This window comes from Nothoprocta perdicaria, unplaced genomic scaffold, assembly GCF_003342845.1.
Source record: "Nothoprocta perdicaria isolate Ctin4 unplaced genomic scaffold, notPer1 scaffold_195, whole genome shotgun sequence".
Lineage (NCBI taxonomy): Eukaryota > Metazoa > Chordata > Aves > Tinamiformes > Tinamidae > Nothoprocta > Nothoprocta perdicaria.
The window spans coordinates 768,418-791,425 of NW_020455149.1; the positions used below are offsets into that span (position 1 = coordinate 768,418).

General features: G+C 41.5%; 1 protein-coding gene across 4 annotated transcripts in view; it reads left to right on the forward strand.

Annotated features, from left to right (window-relative positions):
• Positions 1–226: 226 nt before the first annotated feature.
• The window catches only part of AGK (acylglycerol kinase), a 36,777-nt gene continuing 13,995 nt past the window's right edge, over positions 227–23,008 (forward strand). For 3 of the 4 annotated variants that reach the window (XR_003249062.1, XM_026037265.1, XM_026037264.1), the window contains exons 1-9: positions 227–348; positions 11,060–11,099; positions 14,110–14,189; positions 15,365–15,482; positions 16,871–16,963; positions 17,949–17,981; positions 19,925–20,019; positions 21,836–21,905; positions 22,732–22,811. Coding sequence is in view for 3 of the 4 variants with exons in the window: in XM_026037265.1 (XP_025893050.1) it covers positions 239–348; positions 11,060–11,099; positions 14,110–14,189; positions 15,365–15,482; positions 16,871–16,963; positions 17,949–17,981; positions 19,925–20,019; positions 21,836–21,905; positions 22,732–22,811 (719 nt within the window). In the remaining variant the exon portion in view is untranslated. The remainder of the gene's footprint in view (positions 349–11,059; positions 11,100–14,109; positions 14,190–15,364; positions 15,483–16,870; positions 16,964–17,948; positions 17,982–19,924; positions 20,020–21,835; positions 21,906–22,731; positions 22,812–23,008) is intronic. The other variant, XM_026037267.1, reaches the window with a different exon arrangement.

Below are 23,008 nucleotides of genomic sequence, written 5' to 3' on the forward strand. Positions count from 1 at the left end.
CACGTGTGGCAAGYGGCACCCGTGGGAGACACCGCGGCCTCGCCTCGACCCCCTCCCAACCATGTGTTTTAACAGGGCGCCCCTGGGGTGCCGCTTTTGCCGGGGGGACCGTTGCTGCGCGGAACGCGAGTGCCGGGGGAGCCGTTTCCGGGCGCGCCGGGCGGCCGGGCGGCCCCGTGGCGGTTGCCGCCGCCCAACGGTTCTCCGCGTGAGGGAGGGGAAGGGGGCGGCTGGCGCCATGGCCAGGGTGGTCAGCGCGCTCAAGACCCTGCGGAACCACTGGAAGAAAACGGCGGTGGGAGCGTGCCTGCTGTCCTGGGGCGGCACGTGGCTCTATGGCCAGCACCGGTAACTGCCGCCGGGCCGGTTCCCCCCGAGTTCCCCCCGCCCGRCGAGGCCCCGGCGGGCGCCGCGACCAGGGGAGGTGCAGGGCCGCCCCTAGGCTTTTTCTGCTGCTTTYCCCTAGCTTTTAGAAAGCCACTGGCCGCCAAAGAGGAAGGGAGATGCCCCAGCTGTTCTCAAATTGCCAGAGCTGAAGCGTCTCTCAGAGCCTGTCCCTTCCTTCCCCCTGGGGCTGCTGTCGTGGGGTTGTCCCGTTGGAGAAATTTCCATGTGGCTTCTAGAGTGTGTTCCAAAGCAGGGGCATCACCTGGGGGCAATTGCTGTTGCTGATACATTAAGCAACTCCATGGTGGTGGTCCTTGTATTCTGCAAATAGCTGCCAAAAACTCCCTACTTTAATTACAAAATAAAAATAAATACCAGGGTGCTAAAAAGTTACAAAATCTTCTTGTCTTTTGATCCAGCTCAGATATTAACTGGTAGTAACTCCAGTGCTGTGACGAAGTTGCTTTAAACAAATTTAACGTCAAAATAGCATGAGTGTTTTTTGGGTCAGCTGGAAAGGAAAAAGATTTTTCTCATCTTACTGAAAAATGCAGCCAGCCATATGTGTGTCACTGGGTTATTTGCTTTTAAACAATTCTCTAATGATGAGTGAAAATGYAGGCCCTGTACCTGCAAGTGGTTCTGCTGATACAAATGAGGGCTGGCTAGCTCAATGGAAATGAGGTTCGTGTACAGAAGGAGGTTTCTGTGGCAATGTGCTCATGTGCCCTGTGGGTTTCCCATCTCTTTTTGAGATAGTGTCAAGTTTACCAAATTTGGGCAGATTTTTGTTGAGTGAGAATTTGTGTCTTCTGAGCTGTGCTGCATTGGCAGCAGTTCTGCATGTGCATTGCTGTTGTCACTAGCATAACTGGAAGGAACTCATCAGTTAGTGCAATAACTAGAGTGTAACATATATCATGTCCATGTTTGTCAATGGACCAAATGTTCCTTATAGTACTCAAAGTCCTAATACACTGTTTTGGAATATCTGAACTTATATTTTAATTCCTGTTCTTTAAGATTAGAGTTAATATACCTGACGAAAATGCAACCGTAGTCCAATTATTTTTTAAATTGTTCTTTCTGTCGTTTTGTATTTTCTGTTATTATCTCATGGCTTTCTTATTATTAAGCCAGATTTTTTTCAGTGTTCTTTTCTGCTTACATTAAAATGCTGCCAAAGCCTCAGTGGAAAACTTAGGAAAATAAATCTGCTTATGGTGTGTGTTATACTTTCCTTTTTTAAATCTCCTTCTGCCTGGGACTTCAGCATTAAATCAGCCTTTCTTTGAATGGTACATCTGTTTTGGTTGCTTACTTATTACCTGAAGSGTTAGGGCTTAGTTAACTGCGGGCAAACAGCAAAAAAACTCTCCATCCAAACTTTTTTGTTTGTTTTAATTGCTGACTGTAGGGCAGGTTAGGGTAAGAGGGCAGGTTATGCGTCAGGCAAGCAAAAATGGAGGTAATAATGTRAGAATTTCATGAATATACCTACATGGACCTACATAAAAACATAGTGTGCAAAGTACAGAGTTTCCTGCTGTGTAGCAGTGTCTGTTCTAAACRGGTTTTTTTCTATGCCATCCTGTAGTGTCAGTGCATTCCAGAGCTTCCATTTTTGCTTTTAAAGAGTTGACCTTTAAATTCAAATAAAAAGGCAAGATCTATGTGCTTATTTCAAGTTCTGTCATTCTAGATAGCTTCTAGCCTGAATAAACKTAATAGCCAGAAATTTATGTGCAAAACAAGGAGGCAGAAATTGCACAGTAGCACTCCTGTGACAGGCTGCTTGGCAGGTCAGAGCACCCTGTGATCTTCCCCTGTTCCCTTGCTTAGAGTAGTTTGCTTTATCAATCTTCTCTTGCTGCAGATGGCTGTGAACAAAGTGCATTTCAGACCTGGATACTGAAGAGCTACTGAAAATGGACGTTAAGGAAAAGACTAAATGTGCTCCTGGTGCATGTGTGGAAGGGTCACTTGAGGAGACTYAGGAGCAGCATCAGATAGAACCAATCTCTGTCTTTTTTGTTGTTGTTTTTGTTCTTGGTTTTGTTTTCTATAAGTTTATATGTCTGTATGCTGTTGGTTTCRGCTGTAATCATTTGCTGGGTAGTTCCCTTTGTTCAGGATGTGTGAAAACAAGTCAGTGATCCAGGAGAAATTGAAACTTAATACTGGTGATATGCTGTCAACCCAAAATGAATAAAGAGGAAAATATGACAGGCAAACAAACAGAAACTGAACTTTTGCTATAGAAATGTAAGTGCTTAAGGTTATTTGTGTCAAGTGCAGGCTCGATGCTTTAACCTAAAAGTAAAAAAAAAAAAAAAAAAATGTTTACACATCTCAGTTTTAAGTTTCCTTTTTATCCAGACTGGATAACGCAGCATTTCCATGCTTAACTATGGCAAGGCGATGCAAGGTGAGAAATCCTGTCATGACAGAATGCTCTGTGTGCTTTGATGTAGCCTGCAGCATATCTGAAAATTACTATTTTCAGTAGTTTAAATTGTTTGTATAAATTGACAACTGTTTAGCCATTTCTTGATCTCTGTGGAGGATTGTTTCTGCCAAGGTGTAGAAAATGAGGAGTAACAGAGGAGTCCGACGCTRGAAGTGCAAAAATACAGGTTGTCTCGGCAGGTCCTCCATGCTGCTCTGTGCATACAGGTAGCTTTGTCTTGTGGCTGATGGATCATGGGCAATAGGGATCCCTGTCTGCAGCTTCTGCTTTTCTTCTGAATGTTGATTTTTTTCCCTTCCCCGTGTCCCCCMTGTTTCCAGTTTCTCTTTTTAAGCACCAGTTATGCTGGACAACAGGAGAGGTACTTTTAGCCCCATACACTAACTACTCCAGATAATATTTCAAGTGGCTAATGAGGGAACCATGCCTAGGGCATGCTGGCTGTGAGGCTTTCTGTTATCAACCTCTGAGGCTAAATTACTATGCATGAGGCATATTTAACTAATATTTGTCCTTTTGAATGGATTAAAGGTTTAGTGAAGCCTCGTGCTTTAGGTTCTGGAATTGTTGGAGTTTGTAATGTAGGGGCTCTCTTTAGCATGGCATCCCCAGTTTCTCATGAAATAATAAAATATTTGAGTTCCTGCATTCAGGATAGGGAATATTAGCCCTGCAGTCATGGAAAAGTAAAAGGAGAAATCAGTGTGGTCATAGCTGAGGTTGTCTCCCTTTAATTTTTATGAATTACATGAATTCACAAATTGTAAGCAATTTAGTCTAGCTTATAATATGACAAGTATGAGGGAGACTGAATTCAACATTCTAGATCAAAGCTTATAGAGTACGCAGATATGAGCTTATACACAATATAATTGTGTATATATAATTATATACCATAATTCTGTTTAAAGTCCAGTACATAGAATCACAGAATGCTTAAGGTTGGAAGGGACCTCAGAGGTCATCTAGTCCAACCCCCCTGCTCACGCAGGGTCACCTAGAGCACGTGGCACAGGGCTGCGTCCAAGCGGTTTTAAAGACCTCCAAAGAAGGAGACTCCACAACCTCTCTGGGCAGCCTGTGCCAGGGCTCTGTCACCCTCACTGTCAAAAAGTGTTTTCTCAAGTTCCCGTGGAACTTTTGGTGCCTCAGCTTGTGGCCCTTTCCTCTAGTCCCTTTGCTGGCCACCACTGAAAAGAGGCCGCCCCCCTCCTCCTCACTGCCTCCCTTGAGGTATTTATAGACACTGATCAGGTCCCCCCTCAGCCTCCTCTTCTCCAGGCTGAACAGGCCCAGCTCCCTCAGCCTTTGCTCATAGGGCAGATGTTCCAGGCCCCTGATCATCCTCATAGCTCTGCGTTGGACTCTCTCCAGCAGCTCCGCATCCCTCTTGTACTGGGGAGCCCAGAACTGGACACAGTACTCCACATGTGGCCTCACCAGGGCTGTGTATAGGGGGACGATCACCTCCCTCGACCTGCTGGAGATGCTCTTCTTAATGCACCTCAGGATCCTGTTGGCCTTCTTGGCCACCAGGGCACACTGCTGCCTCATGGTCATCTTGTCATCCAACCTTGACACACCTAGGTCCCTCTCTGCAGGGCTGCTCTCCAGCAGGTCCACCCCTAATCTGTACTGGTGTCCGGAGTTATTCCTCCCCAAGTGCAGGACCCTGCACTTGCCCTTGTTGAACTTCATGAGTCGTCCAGTCTGTCCAGGWCCCTCTGGATGGCAGCGCAGCCCTCAGGGCTATCAGCTACTCCTTCCAGTTTGGTATCATCAGCAAAGTTGCTGAGGGRGCACTCCATGCCTTCATCCAGGTTGTTAATGAAGAAGTGGAACAGGASCGGACCAAGGACTGACCCCTGGGGGACACCACTAACTACAGGCCTCCAGCTGGACTCCGCGCCACTGACTACCACTCTCTGCACCCTGCCATCGAGCCAATTCCTAATCCACCTCCCCGTCCATTCATCTATCCCGCACCTTCGGAGCTTGCCCAGGAGGATGCTGTGAGGGACGGTGTCAAAAGCCTTGCTGAAGTCCAGATACATGACATCCACCACTCTGCCCTCATCTGTCCAGCTAGTCACTCCTTCATAGAAGGCGCTCAGATTAGTCAAACATGATTTCCCCTTGGTGAATCCATGCTGGCTACTCCTGAGCACCTTCTCCTCCTCCACATGTCTGGAGACAGCAGCCGGGATGAGCKGTTCCATCACTTTTCCGGGGATGGAGGTGAGGCTCACTGGCTTGTAGTTGCCCGGGTCCTCCTTCTTGCCCTTTTTGAAGACCAGAGTGACGTTGGCTTTCTTCCAGTCCTCCGGCACCTCCCCCGTTCTCCAGGACCTTCCGAAGACAACAGCGAGCAGCTTGGCTGTGACATCCACCARTTCCYGCAACACTCTGGGRTGCATCCCATCAGGRCCCATGGATTTGTGGGTGTCGAGTTACTTTAGGTGCTCTCTGACCCACTCTTCCTCTCCCCAGGGCAAGCYTTCCTCACTCCAGCTCACTTCTTGTGTCCCTCGGCCTGGGATTCTAGAGGGCTGTCCATGACAAACATCGAAGCGAAGGCAGCATTCCGCAGCTCTGCTTTATCCATAACCAGGGTACCCACCCCATTCACTAGTGGACCCACGTTCTCCCTGACCTTTTGTTTTTGATATATTTGAAGAAGTTTTTCTTGTTACTCTTAACATCCCTTGCCAAATTCAATTCCAAATGTGCCTTAGCTTTCCTTGTTGCATCCCTGCATTCCCTGACAACGCTCCTGTATTTCTCCCAAGGGGCCTGTCCTTTCTTCCACATTCTGTATRCTGCTGCCTTCTGCTGGAGTTTTGCCAGGAGCTCCGTGCTCATCCAYGCAGGTCWCMTGCCCCCTCTGCCTGACTTCTTGCGCACAGGGATGCACTGTTGCTGGGCATGGTGGAAATGCCGCTTGAAAACTAACCAGCTSTCCTRGGYCCCTCTTCCTTCTAGAGCCCTAGCCCATGGGATCTTTCCAAGCAGGTCTCTGAAGAGGCTAAAGTTGGCCCTCCTGAAGTCCAGAGTCGCAAGGCTGCTTACTGCCCTGCCTCCTCCTTGTCTATCCTGAACTCCACCAGTTCATGATCACTGCAGCCAAGGCTGCCCCCCACCTTCACATCTCCAACTAGTCCCTCTCTGTTTGTTAGTATGAGGTCCAGTAGCCCACCTCTTCTCGTCAGCTCCTCCACAACCAGTACATATTTACAGGAGAGTGCTTACAATAAAGTAATAAGCTGCTTTTAGTTTTTCTTTGGAGTCTTTTGTTTTCCAGAAGGTTGAAGAAAGTACACACAACTTAATACTGGCTGTGGTCCTGTTGGGTGGCTAGGCACRCATTGACTTTATTAGTATAAGTAGTCATAGAATAAAATTCAMATTCACTCTTTTGCTGAAATGTTACTTAATTGGGAAAGAAAATAGCAAGAAGATACCAACAGATTGTTTGACAATTTCCTGCGCGAGGGCTTTTGAAGCTCCTCTCACCTTCTCAGCTCATGTCCTGGATCATCCCTCCTGAAAAGAGCTATTGCTGCTGTTCATATGTCCAGATGGTGCAGTGAGTCGCCAGCTATGTCAAATCAGCAAAATTTAGCTTTCTCTGGTGTGTGAACATCTGCTAAATTGATTGTCAGACTTGGTCAGACTCTTATGGTTGTACTGTAGATTAGCTGATCACCACCGTGTCAGGAAGGGGACTTAGATGTTATATGGAGGCAGCAGACCCCTCAGATACTTAGCTTAACTCTAGATCTATTAAATTGTTGACTTTCTGTGTAGAAAATACTTAAAAGGCTTGTGGGCCTTGACTCTGAACCAGCAGTCTGAGAGTCAGTGTTATTTGTAATTTGATTGCTAGTCTCTGTTTGCCAGCTGATAACTCACTTCATCACTTTCCTGCATACCTCTTCCCGAGTACCCGACTGCTTATTATTAAATTACTTCAATTTCAAAAAACAAAACAAACAAACGCAAAATGTTGAGGATGGATTCTAAGTCTTGGAAAAAGCTGGTGCAAACTAGGATTTGTCTTCTAATGTATTTCCATAATCAAGCTGGAAATAAATGCTTATCTCAAGAAAAAAAAGTGGTCTTGCAATATTGGAAGCAATCAAAATGTTCTTTGATAGCACAAACTCTTTTCTAAGAGTTCTCTTCCTAAGGAGTGGTGCTGCCTGCACAAATTTATAGGGGGGGGTCAAATCCTTCCCTATATTTTCACAAAGTAGTGTGTTTTCATCTAAATATGGAACTTGAATACTCTTAGGCTTCTTGTTGCTTGAATATCCTTGRTAGTCTTAGATTTAAAACTGATAGCCCTTTTGGAAATGGAATCTCACATTGAGCTTCTGCCTGCATTTGCAGTAYGGCCATTTCTAGGGGAGCTGCTTTGCTTGCCTTTAAGCTGTGGGCTGACTTTTGCTACTGCATTTGGTCTAAAACAGCTTTTTCAAGTTTGGAGTCTTCTGCTTGTCAAGTTCATTGCTGCTGTGGTTGACCTTTCGTCATGGGAACCTTTCTTCATCCTTTCAGCCCAGGCCTCTGCTGACACTTGTGCAGAGGATACCTGTGCATACTCAATTATGCAAATCTCTGTTTATGTGCAACAGTGTCAATTGCCAGTTTTGGCTGAAAACCTTTATGGCAGTAGTAGTTACTAGTCCTATGCTGAGGATGTTGAAGACACAATTTAGAAAATCCACAATTCAAGCAGATCTTACAGATGTTGAAGTATCTTACAGATCCCGTATATCTGCTTTGTGATGAGTTCTAGACAGCTGCTTTCTTTGTATGTTTTTTCCTTGCTTTGACATAGCCCTGTGTTTATTGTTAGGTTTGTCTAAGGAGTCTGAGCCTTCAGGCAGCTTTCATGCATGAAATGTTTACAGACTCCTTTACGTTTCTTGAACTTGAGTAAAGAGGATGGTGAGAATTTAGGATCAGAGCACTTTCATTTCAATAGAGAGAAGAAATGAACTGCAGCAGAGTTATGGAGGTAGCTAAATGATTTTCCAGTGTGAGCTTTTAGTATTAAATACCTTCCTGCTCTGTTCTCTGGGGGCTCTGTGCTGTGGTGGCTGCAGACCTCGCAAGGCTGCCGAGAATCTTTGCTGAATCAGTTCAGGTTCCATCAGTGGGTTCAGTTTAGGACATCCTCCTTTTCTAATAGCCCACTTCTCTTTCCTCTGCCTCTTGTTTTTTTTCTGTTTACACAAGTCAGCTCTTTTGCAAGCCTCCGTGGTGGCTGATTGTGACAGCACGAAAGCAGCTTGCACTGGTCAGCCTGGATGCTTTACAGCACATCTGGTTTGCTTGAGGTTCTAAGTTGTGTCTATAAGTGTGTAAGGGAAATGTAAAGTAAGAACTCATTCTTASTTCCCTGTGGATATGAGGCTGGTCATAAGAAATTTTCATGTGTTCTTTCAGGTAGTACAGTAACTTGATCTGTATTTTCCCTCTGTCTCCACCTGCCATGTTGGAATGCTTTTGATGCTGCTTTGTTTCTCTGTAGTGCTAGTCAATAAAATATAAAAAATGGACAATATTTTGTGTTTCTGATTCAAGCCTCTTTTACTTTTGGAACTCGTAAGCAGACATATTTACCTAATCTAATACACATTGAGGCATAAGACCAGAAACATTACTTTTGGGGTATTTTTTTGATATTTTTGTAGCTGTACTTAATATTCAGTTTGACCTGTGGAGGCCGATGGTCTAACCTGTATGCAGATATCTGCCCCCTCCCCGTTTTTTTTTCTTCTCTTTAATGGTAATGATAGTTGTTCATTTAAGTACTGTGTTAAGAAAAGAAAACTAAAGATATATCTTATTAAATCCTTGGGAAGCCTAGGGTGACCCGCCTGGGTTCTGTACATGGTGTTTTACTAGAGACATAAGCAAATCATCTATAAATTACTTCACTGCACGTGGTTCTTCTAGTCTAAGAACCTGAGCCGTTCCTTTGGATACCAGAAGGAAATGCATCAGAGTGGACTTGCCCCTTTCTCTAAGTGTCTTAGCGCAGGACAAAATAAGCTGCTTGTGACCTCTAAACTATCATCAGACCTGTTTTTTGTGGTTAACATTTGGCTCACTTGAATCAAACTTGCATCCTTGACTGTTGCATTAAGGATCTTTGCAGGCTGGGGCAGACAAGCATGTTATATTTTGCTTGCACTTGAAAAGTTGCATTGGACTCAACTTTAAAAATGATTAGAACTAGACCATGAGGTGGCAGGTTCTGTGAAAGCGTACCTGGCTGACAACATGACTCAGTTTGATCCCTGGACAAAGTAGCATCAATGTGAAGAAAACAGATAAGGTGAACTTGGCTAAAAGTTGAAAATAAGGTTAGGACAGCAGTTCTGCACGGCCATCAATTGATCAACAATAGTCCGGCTTTACATGCCCAAGTGGCAATTATTGAGCTTTTGCTCTGTCCRTATGCAGTCACAGGGGAGAGAAAACTAAAGCTCACTATAAAAGAACTTCTAATCAGTGCTGCAATGTGGACTTCTTAGCTTGCCTGCTGTCCTGATTGGGCTGGAATTAGCTGTGGAAATTTGTCCTAGCGTGGTATGCAAGCTTTTTCATAAAGAGAGTTATTTTAAGTAATATTCTTTCCTAAAATTACTGCAGTTATAAACACCTGCTGCTCCTGTAAGCAATATTTCTGATGCTTAATACAAGTGGATTATTGCAGAAATTTTGAAGAGCAAATATTAAGTTAAAGACATGCTTATGTCTCCATTTTTATTTTAGTGCTCCAGTTACTGCTATCCTGGTAATACCTCATTTACCTATTTTCTTTTTTCATCCTCATTTTTTTTTCATTTTTTCTTTTTATGGCTACCAAGACTACTTCTGTTGCCCTTTATCTGCAGGATTATATTTTGCAGTACTCAAACCTGTTCCTGAAATCATTCTACTTTTCTTTTTGAGACACTGCAGCAGCAACATCTTTTGGTGATGACAAAAAGAGCAGCTTATGTAGTTCTAGGGCTGGATGTACAGTGTAAGCTTGTGTAGTTGAATAGATCCCATCCCTGTTTCAGTCCAAAGATTCTGGGCCTTGTCTTTTCTTCTGCCATTTCCACTTCAGATCTTGGCCTGATGGACCAAAGTTTGTGGCTCAAGCATGCTGCTTTGCTATCAGTTGTCAAGTGTTTTTCATTTTTGTATAAATTTTGGAGCATATTATGCTGACTGTAGCTTTATACTATTGTACTGGAGATTTTTATGACTGCAATGTACTATCTTGCCAGGAACTGCCAGAGAAATGTTGATGGATTTTTTTTTTTTTTTCCAGTTTTCGCAGGGAGGGGCAAGTGGCTTTTGCAGTTAGAGGACATATGAAACTTGGGACACTGCAGAAGAACACTCCTTTTTTGGCTTTGAAATCCAATAACTTGATTTTTGATCTGTAGAAGAACTAGATTYTTGCTCAGTAGCTCTATCTCCAGTTGGCTTGTCATCTGGGCCATTCCTGCTGTCTTGTTCATGTTGTACATGACAATGTACAAGGTAGTCTGGAATATTTTGCCTTATTTTTTTTTTCTTTAGTGATACTCAGTAGCAACTCTTATACTGTTATTTTCTTATTTACTTTTAAACTTCACTGAGGTGACCTGAGTGAGTTACTGTTTTATTCCATCTTCAGACCTGTGTGGGTGGCAGGTACTGTGTTGGCTTGAGTTCAGCTCACAAACCAATSGAGAAGGGCGCTCACATTTGTAACCCACAGAGATTTAAGTTCATGTAAGTTACATTTAAGGCTACTCTTAATCCCTTCCGTGCTGCCAGAATGCTGMGTAGCTTCAGCGTAAATAACAGGCAGTTTTAACATTAAAAAAAGAAAAGATTAGATCTTGAGTACAGCTATGTAGCAATTTTAAAAAGGTCATAGTTATACCGTGTCTCAGAGATTATGTAATGTTAACAAACTTAAAACACTGGTCTGTTTTCTACTTTACAGTATAAAGGGCAGTTTGTATTTTATGCATGTGTGCTTAAATGGGTATGTTTATCCTTAAAAATATGTCTTACCCTTGATTCTTAATCTCGGGGCTGTCGAAGCATATATAAGAAGGCTATGCACCTATTTTTGGAAAATGGGCAATTTGTTTTAAGCTTTTTCTACCTAATGTCCACTCTCTATTTTGTCTTGTTGCACAGTGATAACCTGCTACGAAGAGCTGCGTGCGAAGAAGCCCAGGTAATACCATTTAAAGTGATAAGGTTAGATTAACTCCCTCCCCCCAACTTTTGTCTTGGTAGTGCAGGGCTCCTGAGATTTCCCCAGCAGGCCCGCCCTGATGTGACAAGCCTGATAAAGATGCCCTCTGTGCAGCCTGATAAAGATGCCCTCTGTTTTCTTCAGCTGAAGTGCCAGCTGGTGGGCAGTGCCACTAACTGCCCCCTGGGGAACTGTCCCTGCAATGCCTGGCCCTGCAGTGGCTGTGGCCAGTGCAGTGGAAGCAGTAATCTTAGCTCCTGCTCCTGCTACCCTGTCCTCCCCTTCTGCAGATTTAGTTGCTCTGCACCTGTAAAATTCTGGTTGAAAGGTGACTTTTTGGCATGATAGGACATAGAAATCTCACATCCATCATGACAGATGCAGCCTGGGCACAGGCAGTGCAGGTTGCTCCTCATTAGTGCACAAGTAGAGAGACCTTGCCCTTATCTCTTCAATATAGAGTGCGTTTATCAAAGATACTAAGCCTGAAGTCTGACCTTATGTTGTTTGAGACCCATGCCTTGGGTAGTAAGGGATCATTCAATCTTTGATCACTGACAAGAGAACTAGTGTTCCGAGACGGGGAGGCTAGTTGTTCTCTGAGGATAATGGCTGGTTTTGTTTGTAGTTTGTCGTATTTGTTGGCAGTAGGCAGTGGTCAAATTTCCTTGCTGCAGAATTCTGTAAAGAAATCTTTCCCCTAATAAGAATTCCTTCATTGGTACAAGTGCTGCTCATGGCTTACAACGTGGCACAGTTACTGTTGACCTGCTTAGATTACCACGTTGGTATGGTATCAAATTTTTAGGGTCTTTCTGTCTCCTACAAATAAATCTTATTCTAAATGAGCTTTTCCATGCCAGAACTTAGAGGTTTTGCAGGTGTGATATTGCTCCCATCATGACTATGTGTTCAGTCCGAAAACAAATGGTGAAAAATACTTTTCTCATTAAAGAACTTTGCTTGAGATTACCCTGTTTTGTATCTGTGATGCACCTGAGAAAGCCCAATTTTAGCCTGCCAGATGTTGAGGGAAAGATGTTTACGGCAACTTGCTCTGGGCTGTGGAGCTTCTTCACAGAATTAATAAAACAAAGCTGAAGTCTCATGAAATGAAAAGAAAAAATTTTTTTTCTGAAAATCCCATCTTCATAAATCATATCTTTGGAGTCAAGTAGAATTCCAATTGATAAAATCAGTTTTTCTTGATTTTTATGTTTTCTGTATTCATTTTCAATGCTTCGATATCAAGATGATAATTTACTGTTATTGTTATATATTGCTGATAAATAGCAGTTAATACTTCAATATCTGTTTGCTCAGGGAGATTTTATCAATGCATATAAATATCTAAAGGGAGGATGTAAAGAAGGCAGAGCCAAACTCTCTTCAGTGGTGCTCAGGATGGGATGAGTGGCAGTGGGCGCAAACGGAAATACAGAAATTCCATCTGAACGTAAGAGAAATTTCAAAAACAGTTTCTAAAATAGTGCCCTTTTAAAATAAAAAAAAAAACATTTTAAAATCTAGAATTTGTTTTGGCAAAACCCCAATATATAACATAAATACCTAAGTATATGTGATAAATAAATGATTATCTCATTACTCAAAATTTGTTTATGAGTATGAACCTTGTTGGGTTGTATGTTTAGRGTAAGCAAATACATCACATTGTATCCCCCCAGGTGAGTATTTAATTGTATCTACCAGCTGTAACATGCCAGGKGAGTATTAATGAAGTCTCCATGAATCTCCAGCCTCAACAATTTCAATAAAATAAATTATTGGTTTCTTTTCAGTTRTTTTTGACAAAAGCTAAAGAACTGTTGATTTCTTCCTCTTTCTTTGACCATTCTGCCCTTATCAACTTTCTTCATCCCTTTTCTTGTCTTGAAAAAGAAATGTGTGTGTTTAAAGCTACATATCCAGCTGCACAGTTGTTTTTAATTGAGAATTCCTCAGCAAAATGTCAAGTGGAATTGATCTCTGCTTTGAGCAGCCAGTGATCACTACAATTAATGTGCTTGTACAATTAATGTACAATACCAAACTCTTCAGTGTGAAAATTCCTGCCAAGGTATTAGCTTTCAAGATAAAGGGAGAAGAAAGCAGACAGTTGTCTCTTTGCCTTGTGTTTAGTGCAGTAGTCTGTTGATCCTGCTTCATTTTGGAGATTTCTGTATGATGTGACTGAATACAGTGTCACCCTTGTGCCCATTAAAACAGGCTGATTTAGTGTGGTAAAGAAGACATGGGTAGGTGAGCTTAAAGAGCTTTAGAGTGCAAGTAGCTTGTGGAAACCTTGCCTATTCTTGCTTCCTTCTGTGATAAAAGGTGCAGAAATGAGTAAAAATTGCTAGAATGTCCAAGAGTCTGCATGAAATAATTCCCTAATAATCTAAAAGGCACCTATTCAAAATTGGATTAGATGTCTAAGAGGAATTCCTTAAACGTTTTAGGGAAACAATAGGAGGAAAAGGTAGCAGAGAAGCAGTGAGTTTGCTTATTGTGCCTATTGGTCAGGGCAAACTCTCTGGTGATGATTCTTTCTTCAAGCATAAGCACAGAAAATACAAAAGAATAGAAATAAGAAATAAGAAATGAAAGGCAGCCATGGAAAAAGATGCCCAAAGAAGGGGAGAGGCAGGTCTATCAAAATTATATAGAAGGAAAGAAAATCAAGTAACCTTAGAACCAAGGGTAATTTCCTCAATCTCTGCTCATGGAAGAAAATTAGGGGCTGACATTAAGAAAAAAAAAGATGATGAAATCATAAAGATGAGGTTGAAATTCCTTTTGACAATTATATTGGCTGTTGCTCAATGTAATGATCCTTGAACAGGAGACCTGTACAGTGTTGGGAGGTGGAAGTCATTTGATTGTCAGGAGAATTAAAGCCCAGTGACATTTGTGGGAATTCATTATTTTGAAGTGTTTTACCAATGAGCTTACAAGAGAAAACTGAACTCGGCTTTTCTTTTTCTCCTAGGTTTATGGCGACCAGCCGCTTCCGTCCCATATGCCTCTGAAGAGAGCAACGGTGTTTCTGAAYCCAGCAGCTTGCAAAGGGTAAAGCCCCACTCCCCTGCACTCCTGTGTATCCTCTTTTTCTGTATTTCTAATCTGCCGTTGACTATCAAACCCACAAACTTTTTAAGCTTTTTTTTTTTTTTTGGCCTTTCTCTGATGCCAAGCTGGCTCTATAGAATTACTGCAAAATCTGATTGACCAAAGCAATGGGGTTGAGAAAGAGAAGTGAATATTTGAGTTGAAAGAATGAACTCCAAATTATTTTTGAAATATTTCCTTTACCCTGTGTTAGGAACTTCATCACTTCTTTTCTGCATGCTACCTGTTTTCTTCCTGTTTGCCTCCTCAAAGCCTATAGAAATGGAGTAKGACTCCTTTTTTTCCTTGAGAGCTGAAGTCAGCCAACAGTGATCTTGTTTCTGTGGGAACCTGCCCTTGAAAGGGAATTTAGGCTCTCTGCAAACGGAGAGGCTAAATAAGGGCCTAGCATGGAACTGCTGGGGGAGGTTGGCTGCCTTTTTTTACATACTCATTAGCAGAAAAACRGTCATCCTTGATATGATACCTGTCTGTTTCTGCTGATCAGCCGAGCTCCTTATCAGTTGTATCTCCGTGGGGGTTCCGTAGCAATAGCAGAGTAATGATTTATCTGACATGGAACTATGTGGACTTACATATTTTTACTCAAAACGCCCATGGCCAAAAAATACATAGAGCTAGTAAATTAAAGTCCCTGTCCTCTAGACTCATGTTTCTGCTTGTTGCAAGTAATTTATAATTAATGCCATGATTATTTTAGTATGCCGTTACAGGCATAAAATGCCTCAGTCCTTTAAAAGAAGGTCAGGTAAAATTTTGCTTCTGAACTTGCTTAATAATATGTGAAAGCATTTCATTTTAAACTCTGCAAACCTRGATTGGCCTTCTTTGTGGTTTTAAAGCCTGATGCTCCATAACTCATTAATTTTCTCATAAATTACTTTCTGAAGATCTTGTTTTGATTTTTTTTAAGTTATTTTTGGAGAAGGCTAGATAACCTTTTCTGCATTTATTAAAACTGGAACAGAAGGCTGACATATCTGAAATACAAGTCTAGAAAATTAATCCATATGAACCAAACCCTGACTGACGGGCTGAGGTGACTTATTATGTAAATTATATGTTCTTCTCTTAACTAGATTTCTTCTTGTTTCTTTCATTTTTATCTTTTTTAGCCACCAGACTGATCAAATAGTTTTTCCCTCTATTTCTTCTAGCAAAGCCAGGACCCTTTTTGAAAAGAATGCTGCTCCAATTTTGCACTTATCTGGCTTGGATGTAACTGTGGTTAAGGTAAGAACTGGTAGGTACTGCTACCTATCCATCCATACTACTCCATACATACATTTATGTGTGTATGTATATATATAGGTGTATATATATGTATGTATATAGTCTGCTATACTTTCTCAGAGAATTGAATTTTGGATACATTTGAAAATCTTTGTTGTCCGTAGGCCTCTGGTGGGAAGAAATAAATATTGAAATTTTAAACTAGGACTGAATTGACAGTTTAGAAACTGCACTGAATTTTAAAATTCAACTGTGTATATGTTTATGGCAGCTCCTCACTAACTGATGTTTGCAATGGATATCTATATACTTGGGTACTGACTGGTAGTACATGCTTATTGCTCTTGAAATTGTCAGTTCTTCTTGAGCTTATTGAATTCAGAAGTGAAGAACTTGGCCATGCAGTGGGAATAAAAGATAAACAATCTTTTATTTTTGCCTTGAAAATATTTCAGTAAATCCCCAAATAATTTAACATTCCCATCAGGAGAGCAGAACTTGGGCTGTAAATGGTGTGAATTTGCTGAGATGTTTTCCTTGGAAAGAGAAGAAAGAGTAAACRTGAAGGGACTGTGATCTCTTTGAAGATTTTTGAGGCTGTAATATTTTGATTGTAGTAGTAGTCCTTATGTCCAGGAGATAAAGTACTTTAAGAGATTCTATCAATATTTCTGTCTTAAAATCTTTTTAGTAAGACTTTGTTTAATGTTAAATTCCAGTTTTTATTAATACATTTCTCTGTTCAATAAAAATATTTAGTCTAAGCATAAGAGAAGAATTTATTCTTGAAAACATGAACGTGACACTTTGTAGCTTCAGGCCTGGCAAGTTAGCAAAACAGAGCTGGGCCAGTAACAGAGATGTGTCTTGCAGAGAATAGTTTTGGTGAATTGGTAAGTTGGTGCTGTCTTTACTGCAGCAGCAGGCTTTCCTAGCCTGCCATTGGGGAACAAGCTTTTCTGCATCTGACTGCCTTTCATAGAAGGCAAAACAATAATCAGGAGCACTTTGACTGCTAAAGATGCTAAGATTTTTTTCTGCAAGAGCTTGCCAGTGTTTGATTATATTTTATTTAAATGAAAGTGTACCTTAGAATTTGATTATTGCAGGGATATTCTGACTGTTGAATGAGGGTTGCTGTGATATTTCATTTYTGCCTTGCATGAGTGTATGTGTGCTTGTTTGTTTATATTCTGTTAAGCAGTAAACTTCCTTTCACAAGCTAAAAAAAATTGGTGAATATAATGCAAGATATACACAGTCCTTTGTACTGTATTGGTACAATTAGAGAACTAGCATTAAGTAAATGGATAGATTATTCTTTCTATGATAGAGAAATCATAAAAATGGTCATCTGAATTCTCATGTTGGGTTTTCTGTTTCTTCAGACTGATTATGAAGGACAAGCCAAAAAGCTGCTGGAACTGATGGAAAGTACAGATCTGATCATTATTGCAGGAGGGGATGGCACGGTACAAGAGGTACTGTAGGAGTCCTATCCTAGTTTGTTCAGTTTCGTGGTCAGGCAGAGGGTGAGAAGACTGAGTCTGTGCAAAGTGACAACATTAGAGTAGTTCTCACTGGTGGCTTCTCCATCTCAGCATCTGTATTTTCAGTCAATGCTATGATTTGCAGGGGATAAGAAAACTCTGCTTTCTCAGTAGCCTGAAACTGTCCGCTGGAGGAGAGGGAGGGAGCAAGTGTTTGGCATAACTGCCTTCCAGAATTTTATTCTAGAACAAGAAAGTTATCTGGGGAGACATGTTTGCAACTTTTTATTTCTGTRTAATATAGCTGCAATGATTTAATTTTCACATTTAATTCCTAGCCTGTCTGTACTCCCCAGGAGAAAAGCATGTTTTGCTAAGTGGGAGTCAAATAATTTAAGAATTTTGTGGGAAAGATAACAGACCTAGTATGTGTTCAATAAATGCCTTTCATCAGGGCAGCACAGGAGCAAATGGCCGGTGGAACTAGGGGGATAACCTGTCTTTCAAGTCAGGCTACATTTTATTAAAGCATCTCCAGAAATGCAAACTACTGCCTTTGTAAGGGAGAGGCTAAGTGGCATGCAGTAGCCTTAAGAGAAAGCAGTCAAAGTATATCTGCAAGATTCTCCTGGCCTTAGAATTGATTACCGTTAATTGCACACTGAGCAATACTGCTGTCGCATTATGCAGAGCCATCTGGGTCTATTCAGTGTTAAAGTGTTTGTGCTGGCACTGGTTGTGGTGCCTGTACACCCAGAACCCTGCTATTCCATCATTTTTAGTGCTCTGAACATACATCCTTTCCCATGTAAGCAACAAAAACCAGCACATTCCACAGAAGAGAAGATGCTTCATAAGTAGTTTCTGGAAAGCAAATGTGTGTTTCATTTCATAGCTTTGTGCTGTAACTGCTTTGTACTGTAAGCATAAAACAAAACTCTCAAAGCTGAGCTCTTCTGCTTTTTATGTTTTCAAGGTCATAACTGGACTTCTTCGCAGAGCAGACGAGGTGAGGAAGTTGGTCAATGCTAAAGCTTTATTTGTTTGTTTCTTAGGGGCACGCCAGGCAGTCATTGGGATCTTTGCCCCCAGCTGTCTTCTCCGCATGCTCGTGCTTAGTAATCACCCGCCAGCTTTGGGCATAAAGAGCTGGTCACGCGAGTCCTGCAGTTCTGCAGTTTGGGCCTCGTTCCCTTTGTCAGTGGGTGCAGCGGCTCAGCAGCCAAGGCTCTGGGAAGTTTCCAGCTGCAGAGCAGGGATCAYTGAGAAGCCAGATGCACAACTTTCAAAAGCCCCATGGACCAGCTGTGTGTACTGCTTTGTTTGGCAGAAGCATTGGGCAAAATATGTGTTTTTTTTTTGTTTTCCTTTGTACAGGCTTGAAGCTGATTTCAGTTTCACTGTCCTTCTATAGCTTTATGCTTACTTTGCCATTTTTTTCGAGCAGTGGATGTCTGCTTATTTAAAGGGTTGCAGGAAGCAAATCTTAACTTCTCAAGGTGGAATACTCGTCCTGGAAATGAGAGAGATTTTTCTTTTTGAAGAGGGAGGACAGTGTTCCCAAAGCCTTCTGGCAGGAGCTGGCATAAACTCAATCAAATGACCTAGACAAGAATAYGATGATATCCTTGGCAGCCTGAATTGTGTCTCTTTAGCCAGTTGCTTTGTTTGAATGTGACGAGAGAAACTCTGCCATCAAGCAAGTATTTTTAAAGGGGCACGAGCTGTATCAGTTCAGAGAAATACATCTTTTAAGTGTAATATTATTATAGTTGGCACATAAAACCTTTATTTGAATGAGTGTGGAAGAAAAATGTTGGAGGTTWTATTGGCTGTTTCTTTTCTCTTTTTTTTACTTCAAAAACAGCTCATGTAGCTTGCCCTGCTTTGCAGTCATGTTTGCAATAGGCATGCATAGAGCTGCTCTCTATGCAGCGCTCTTTTGGACGGAGTCCTGCACTGTACTATTGCTGCCATTACCACGAGGTGTCTTTGGCCAGAGGCTTCTTGTCCCTCATATTGCTGTGTCCTAGAGGGAAGGAGCTGTCGTTTCAGCCCCCTCACTTCATGCTCTGCTGCCACTTCTTACTTGGGTGTGTGCAAGGTGGTTCAGAGACGCTGATCCTAGTAGCCAGGGCAGCAGAGCATGGCTGCATGAGCTGCAAGTAGCCTGTGTTTTGCAACTGTAAAATAATTTTGAGGAAATTAAAGAAGGATGTTTGAGATGAGCTGGTGCATAGGTTGTAGCAAGGAAGACCCTGGCGGGGTAGCAAGGAAGAGCAGATAAGCAGCAAGTGAGAGAAATATTGGTTAGCCAGCATGGTTTTGCAACATCATGGTGCTGCTAGCAGCATCTCTCAGAAGGGAGATGATATATTGTGATAGACAGTAGTTTACATTGATTTGCTGGCAYGCTCCAAGAAGCACAGTTTATTATGAGGCATGGTGTAATAACTTGCTCCTTGAACAAGCTCCTTTGCTGAACTGTGATACAAAAAATATCATGGTCAGTGACTTCYAGAAATTACACCTCCTGCTGCTTCATGATTTGGATGCCAGGAGAATCAATTAATTCCCTTTGCTTAACTGAGAAAATCTCTTTGCCATGCAAGGTTACTCTGTCAAAGAGGGATTTCTGTAATGGTAAATGAGATTCGGAGCTTCAGGTGCCACCATCAGTACGAAGAAAGCTGCCAGATTGCTGACAGGATCCATGCTTTAGGTGGTCCGTATCTGCCAAGCCGCCTGGGCTGGTGCCCTTATCGATTCCGGAGAGCTCCCTTGGAAGCAGTTGCCAGTGGGGGGTTCAGGGAGTTGGGTGCCACGTTCTGCGTCACTGCATGGTGCTGGCTGCGTGGTGCCAAGGGCTGGTAGCAGACACAGCTGTGGTCTTCACACAGGAAACTTCATTGAGCTGTTGCAGATGCTAATTTGCTCTCCTCCTGCATGCAGGCTACTTTCAGTAAGATTCCTATTGGATTCATACCTCTTGGAAAGACCAGCACTCTGAGCCACACACTCTACCCTGAGAGCGTGAACCAAGTTCAGTAAGTGCTATATGTTTCTGGAAAGTTTTGTTTGTTTGATTTCAGGGAGTAGCACTTCTTGGTAATTGGTACTTCCTTTTCTTCTCTATTACATGATTCAAAAAAATAAAAAGGATCTATAATAAAAGCCTCTTAAAAATAGTCAGAGATACAATAACAGGGATGTGACAAAACATAAACCCCGCTCCTCTTTCCAACCCTTTTCCAGTTTAAGAGTTTTAGAAACTAATCTGCCTATAACCTTATGTGCACTTGCATTATAAGGAATACAAGAATCTCTTTAGGAGTGTGGATCCCCTTAGTGACTTCTGCAGTGTTTCTTGCCCCACTCGGCAAAGRGACTGAGGCTGGCAGCTCCTCACCATTCTGAATCTGTCTGTCCTCATTCTGGATCTGATCYGGCCTGGCAGTACCTGCTGCCTGCATCTTGGTTTCTTACAAGATTGTTTTGTGCACTCCTAAAATAAAAAGAGCAGTCAACTAATCTTTTCTTCTCCCCACATTTTGTTCCCTTTAAATGTTTTCTTTCYCTCTTCCCATGATGAATATATTTCCTTGCTCCTGAAATCCCTTCACCCTGGCGCTCTTAGAATCTCATTAGCATTCTCCTTTAGAGAACCCTTCCTGGGTCCATCATACATAAAACCCACCAGCCAACTGGCATAACATCCTCATTAAAACAACCAGAGTGCTTTGAAACTCAGCAAGATGGACAAGACTCTGATCCACAGCTAAGATTAAATAATAATGTACTTTGGGGTTCTGAAGAAGCTGTTTGAAATGAACGATGTTGTCCCCAGGTGATGAACTCTGCAGGTGAGGGCTGCCGTGTGTCGGTGAAGTTGAAAGGAATTTGGTCAATAGGCTGCTTAAGAACCCCCGCCAGTAACAGAACTTGAATTAAGAAGTGCAATAGTGATATTTTAACTATATAATATATGTGTAATTGGGCTTTGGTTTTCTGCACTATTGGATCTTATTTGGAGTTAAGAATTGCTGAAGTCTTCGAGAAAGATAAGACTTTGGAGAAGTGAAGTGTTGAGGGGGGAACTACTCATCTCATCATTGTAAGCCCAGTGAAACCAAAGTCAATTTCTCCTGCTGATGCAACTGGTATTTGACTGGATCTAAAAGTTACTTTTCTTGTTGTTTGTTCGTTTTGTTTTGCTTTTCCTGTTCAGCTRTGACATTTGAAAAGTCCACATTGTAGAATATAAATTTTATCCAACTTATAAATATGGAAGTGACATTAATAAGACTTCAAGACCAGAACACCAAGACCTGTTTGTGAACTTGAACGTTTTGGTTGCAGAATCTGCAGTGCTGCATTCCACGGCTTGAAATGAGGAGGAGCTGTAGCTACTGTCAGCAACTTTGCTGAGGCTAAAACAAGATGGACAATAATAATAGGTTGATCTATATTGGTAAAAAGACATAAAAACAAATTCACATATTGGGGCAATTTGTGTTCTGCAGATATGAATTGATAACAGTCTCAGACCTCTCTCTTTCCCTCCCTAGTTATTATATCTGCCACCAATAGAAAAAATCCATAGGATGGATCTTTAAATTTTAAGCATCAAAATCAGCTAGTAATCTGCTCTGCCAGAACAGTTGAAAAATATTTAAGAAAAGCAACATCCACATCTGGTTGCAAATGTCCTTTGCTTTTCACCTGCAAGGAAATGCAGCGTTTCRGTGGAGTTCTTTCTGGCACAATGTTTATCTACAGAAAAAAAATTCAGCATGGTAGTGGGGGATCCTGAAAAATAAGATTCAATTTTAAAACTTATTGTTTTTGCTGTTTCTGTTTCAGACATATTATTAATGCTACATTGGCCATTTTGAGGGGAGAGACGGTTCCACTTGATGTCTTGCAAATCAAGGTAAAAACATGTGCTTTCATTTTCTCACGTTTTTCTGATTTCCCTATTTTTAGTAGTTCTTAGGGATCCAGKAATGCAAGGGTTACGGGGGATGTCTTTGTTCTGTATAATGCTTTGTGSCTTTTGGCTGATGACATCATCAGTTCTTGTGGCAGTCATTTCCTTAGCTGAATAGTGTGACATCAGAAAGTCTGAACTGGAGAAGATACTTGAACGCATGAATACTTCCTTGTGAATCTGAAAAGAGTGTYTCAATGAGTGCAAAACTTATTAACACTGATATTTTTGTGGAAATGGTGAGAGATAACAATAGCCGCCTGAGTTAATTTAATACATCTCATATATTGTGGAGGTAATAGCTTTCTTTTTCAAACTGGAAATGGTAAGATGGGAGAACCTTTGACTATGAGCAGTGTGCTTTTTGAATACGTATTTCTTCCTGTTATGTTGCACAACGTGCATTTCTACAGYAAGGACCTAATGTTATGGTGCAGACTGCTTGCTTTGGGCTAACAGTATTCAGAAAATGAAATATCTCTTGCTGGGTGCAGTCAAACTCGATCAACCTCTAAAAACTTCAGCTATTATATTCCTCTCTTGGGGTAGGTAGAATGTGTGCATAGCCTTTATTGCTCTTACTGTTTATCTTACACTTACTGTGAAATTTTATTCTTGGCATTAATCAGAGATCAGTTTTCATACTGAAATTATTTTTTATTAAAAAAAAAGAATGAGAGACTGAATTTTTTATTTTTTATCTATATATTTTTATCTCTATATTTTATCTATGTATAGAGAGACTGAAACTGTTTATTTTTCTTTACAGGGAGAAAAGGAACAGCCTGTGTTTGCAATGACTGGATTAAGATGGGGATCTTACAGAGATGCAGCAGTTAAAGTTAGCAAGTATGGAAATATTGGGATTTTTGTTGCTGTTGTTTTGTGGCGTTTTTTTGTGTGCTTTTTTTATTTGAAATGATACTTTTTCTTTAACATCTGTAGTTGAAAAACAAATGCTTCCTTTTTTTAGTGTTAGCATGTGACAGGCAGAAGTTCTCTCTCCTTAGGTCTTGCATTACACATGTGAGACTGTAAGACATTTC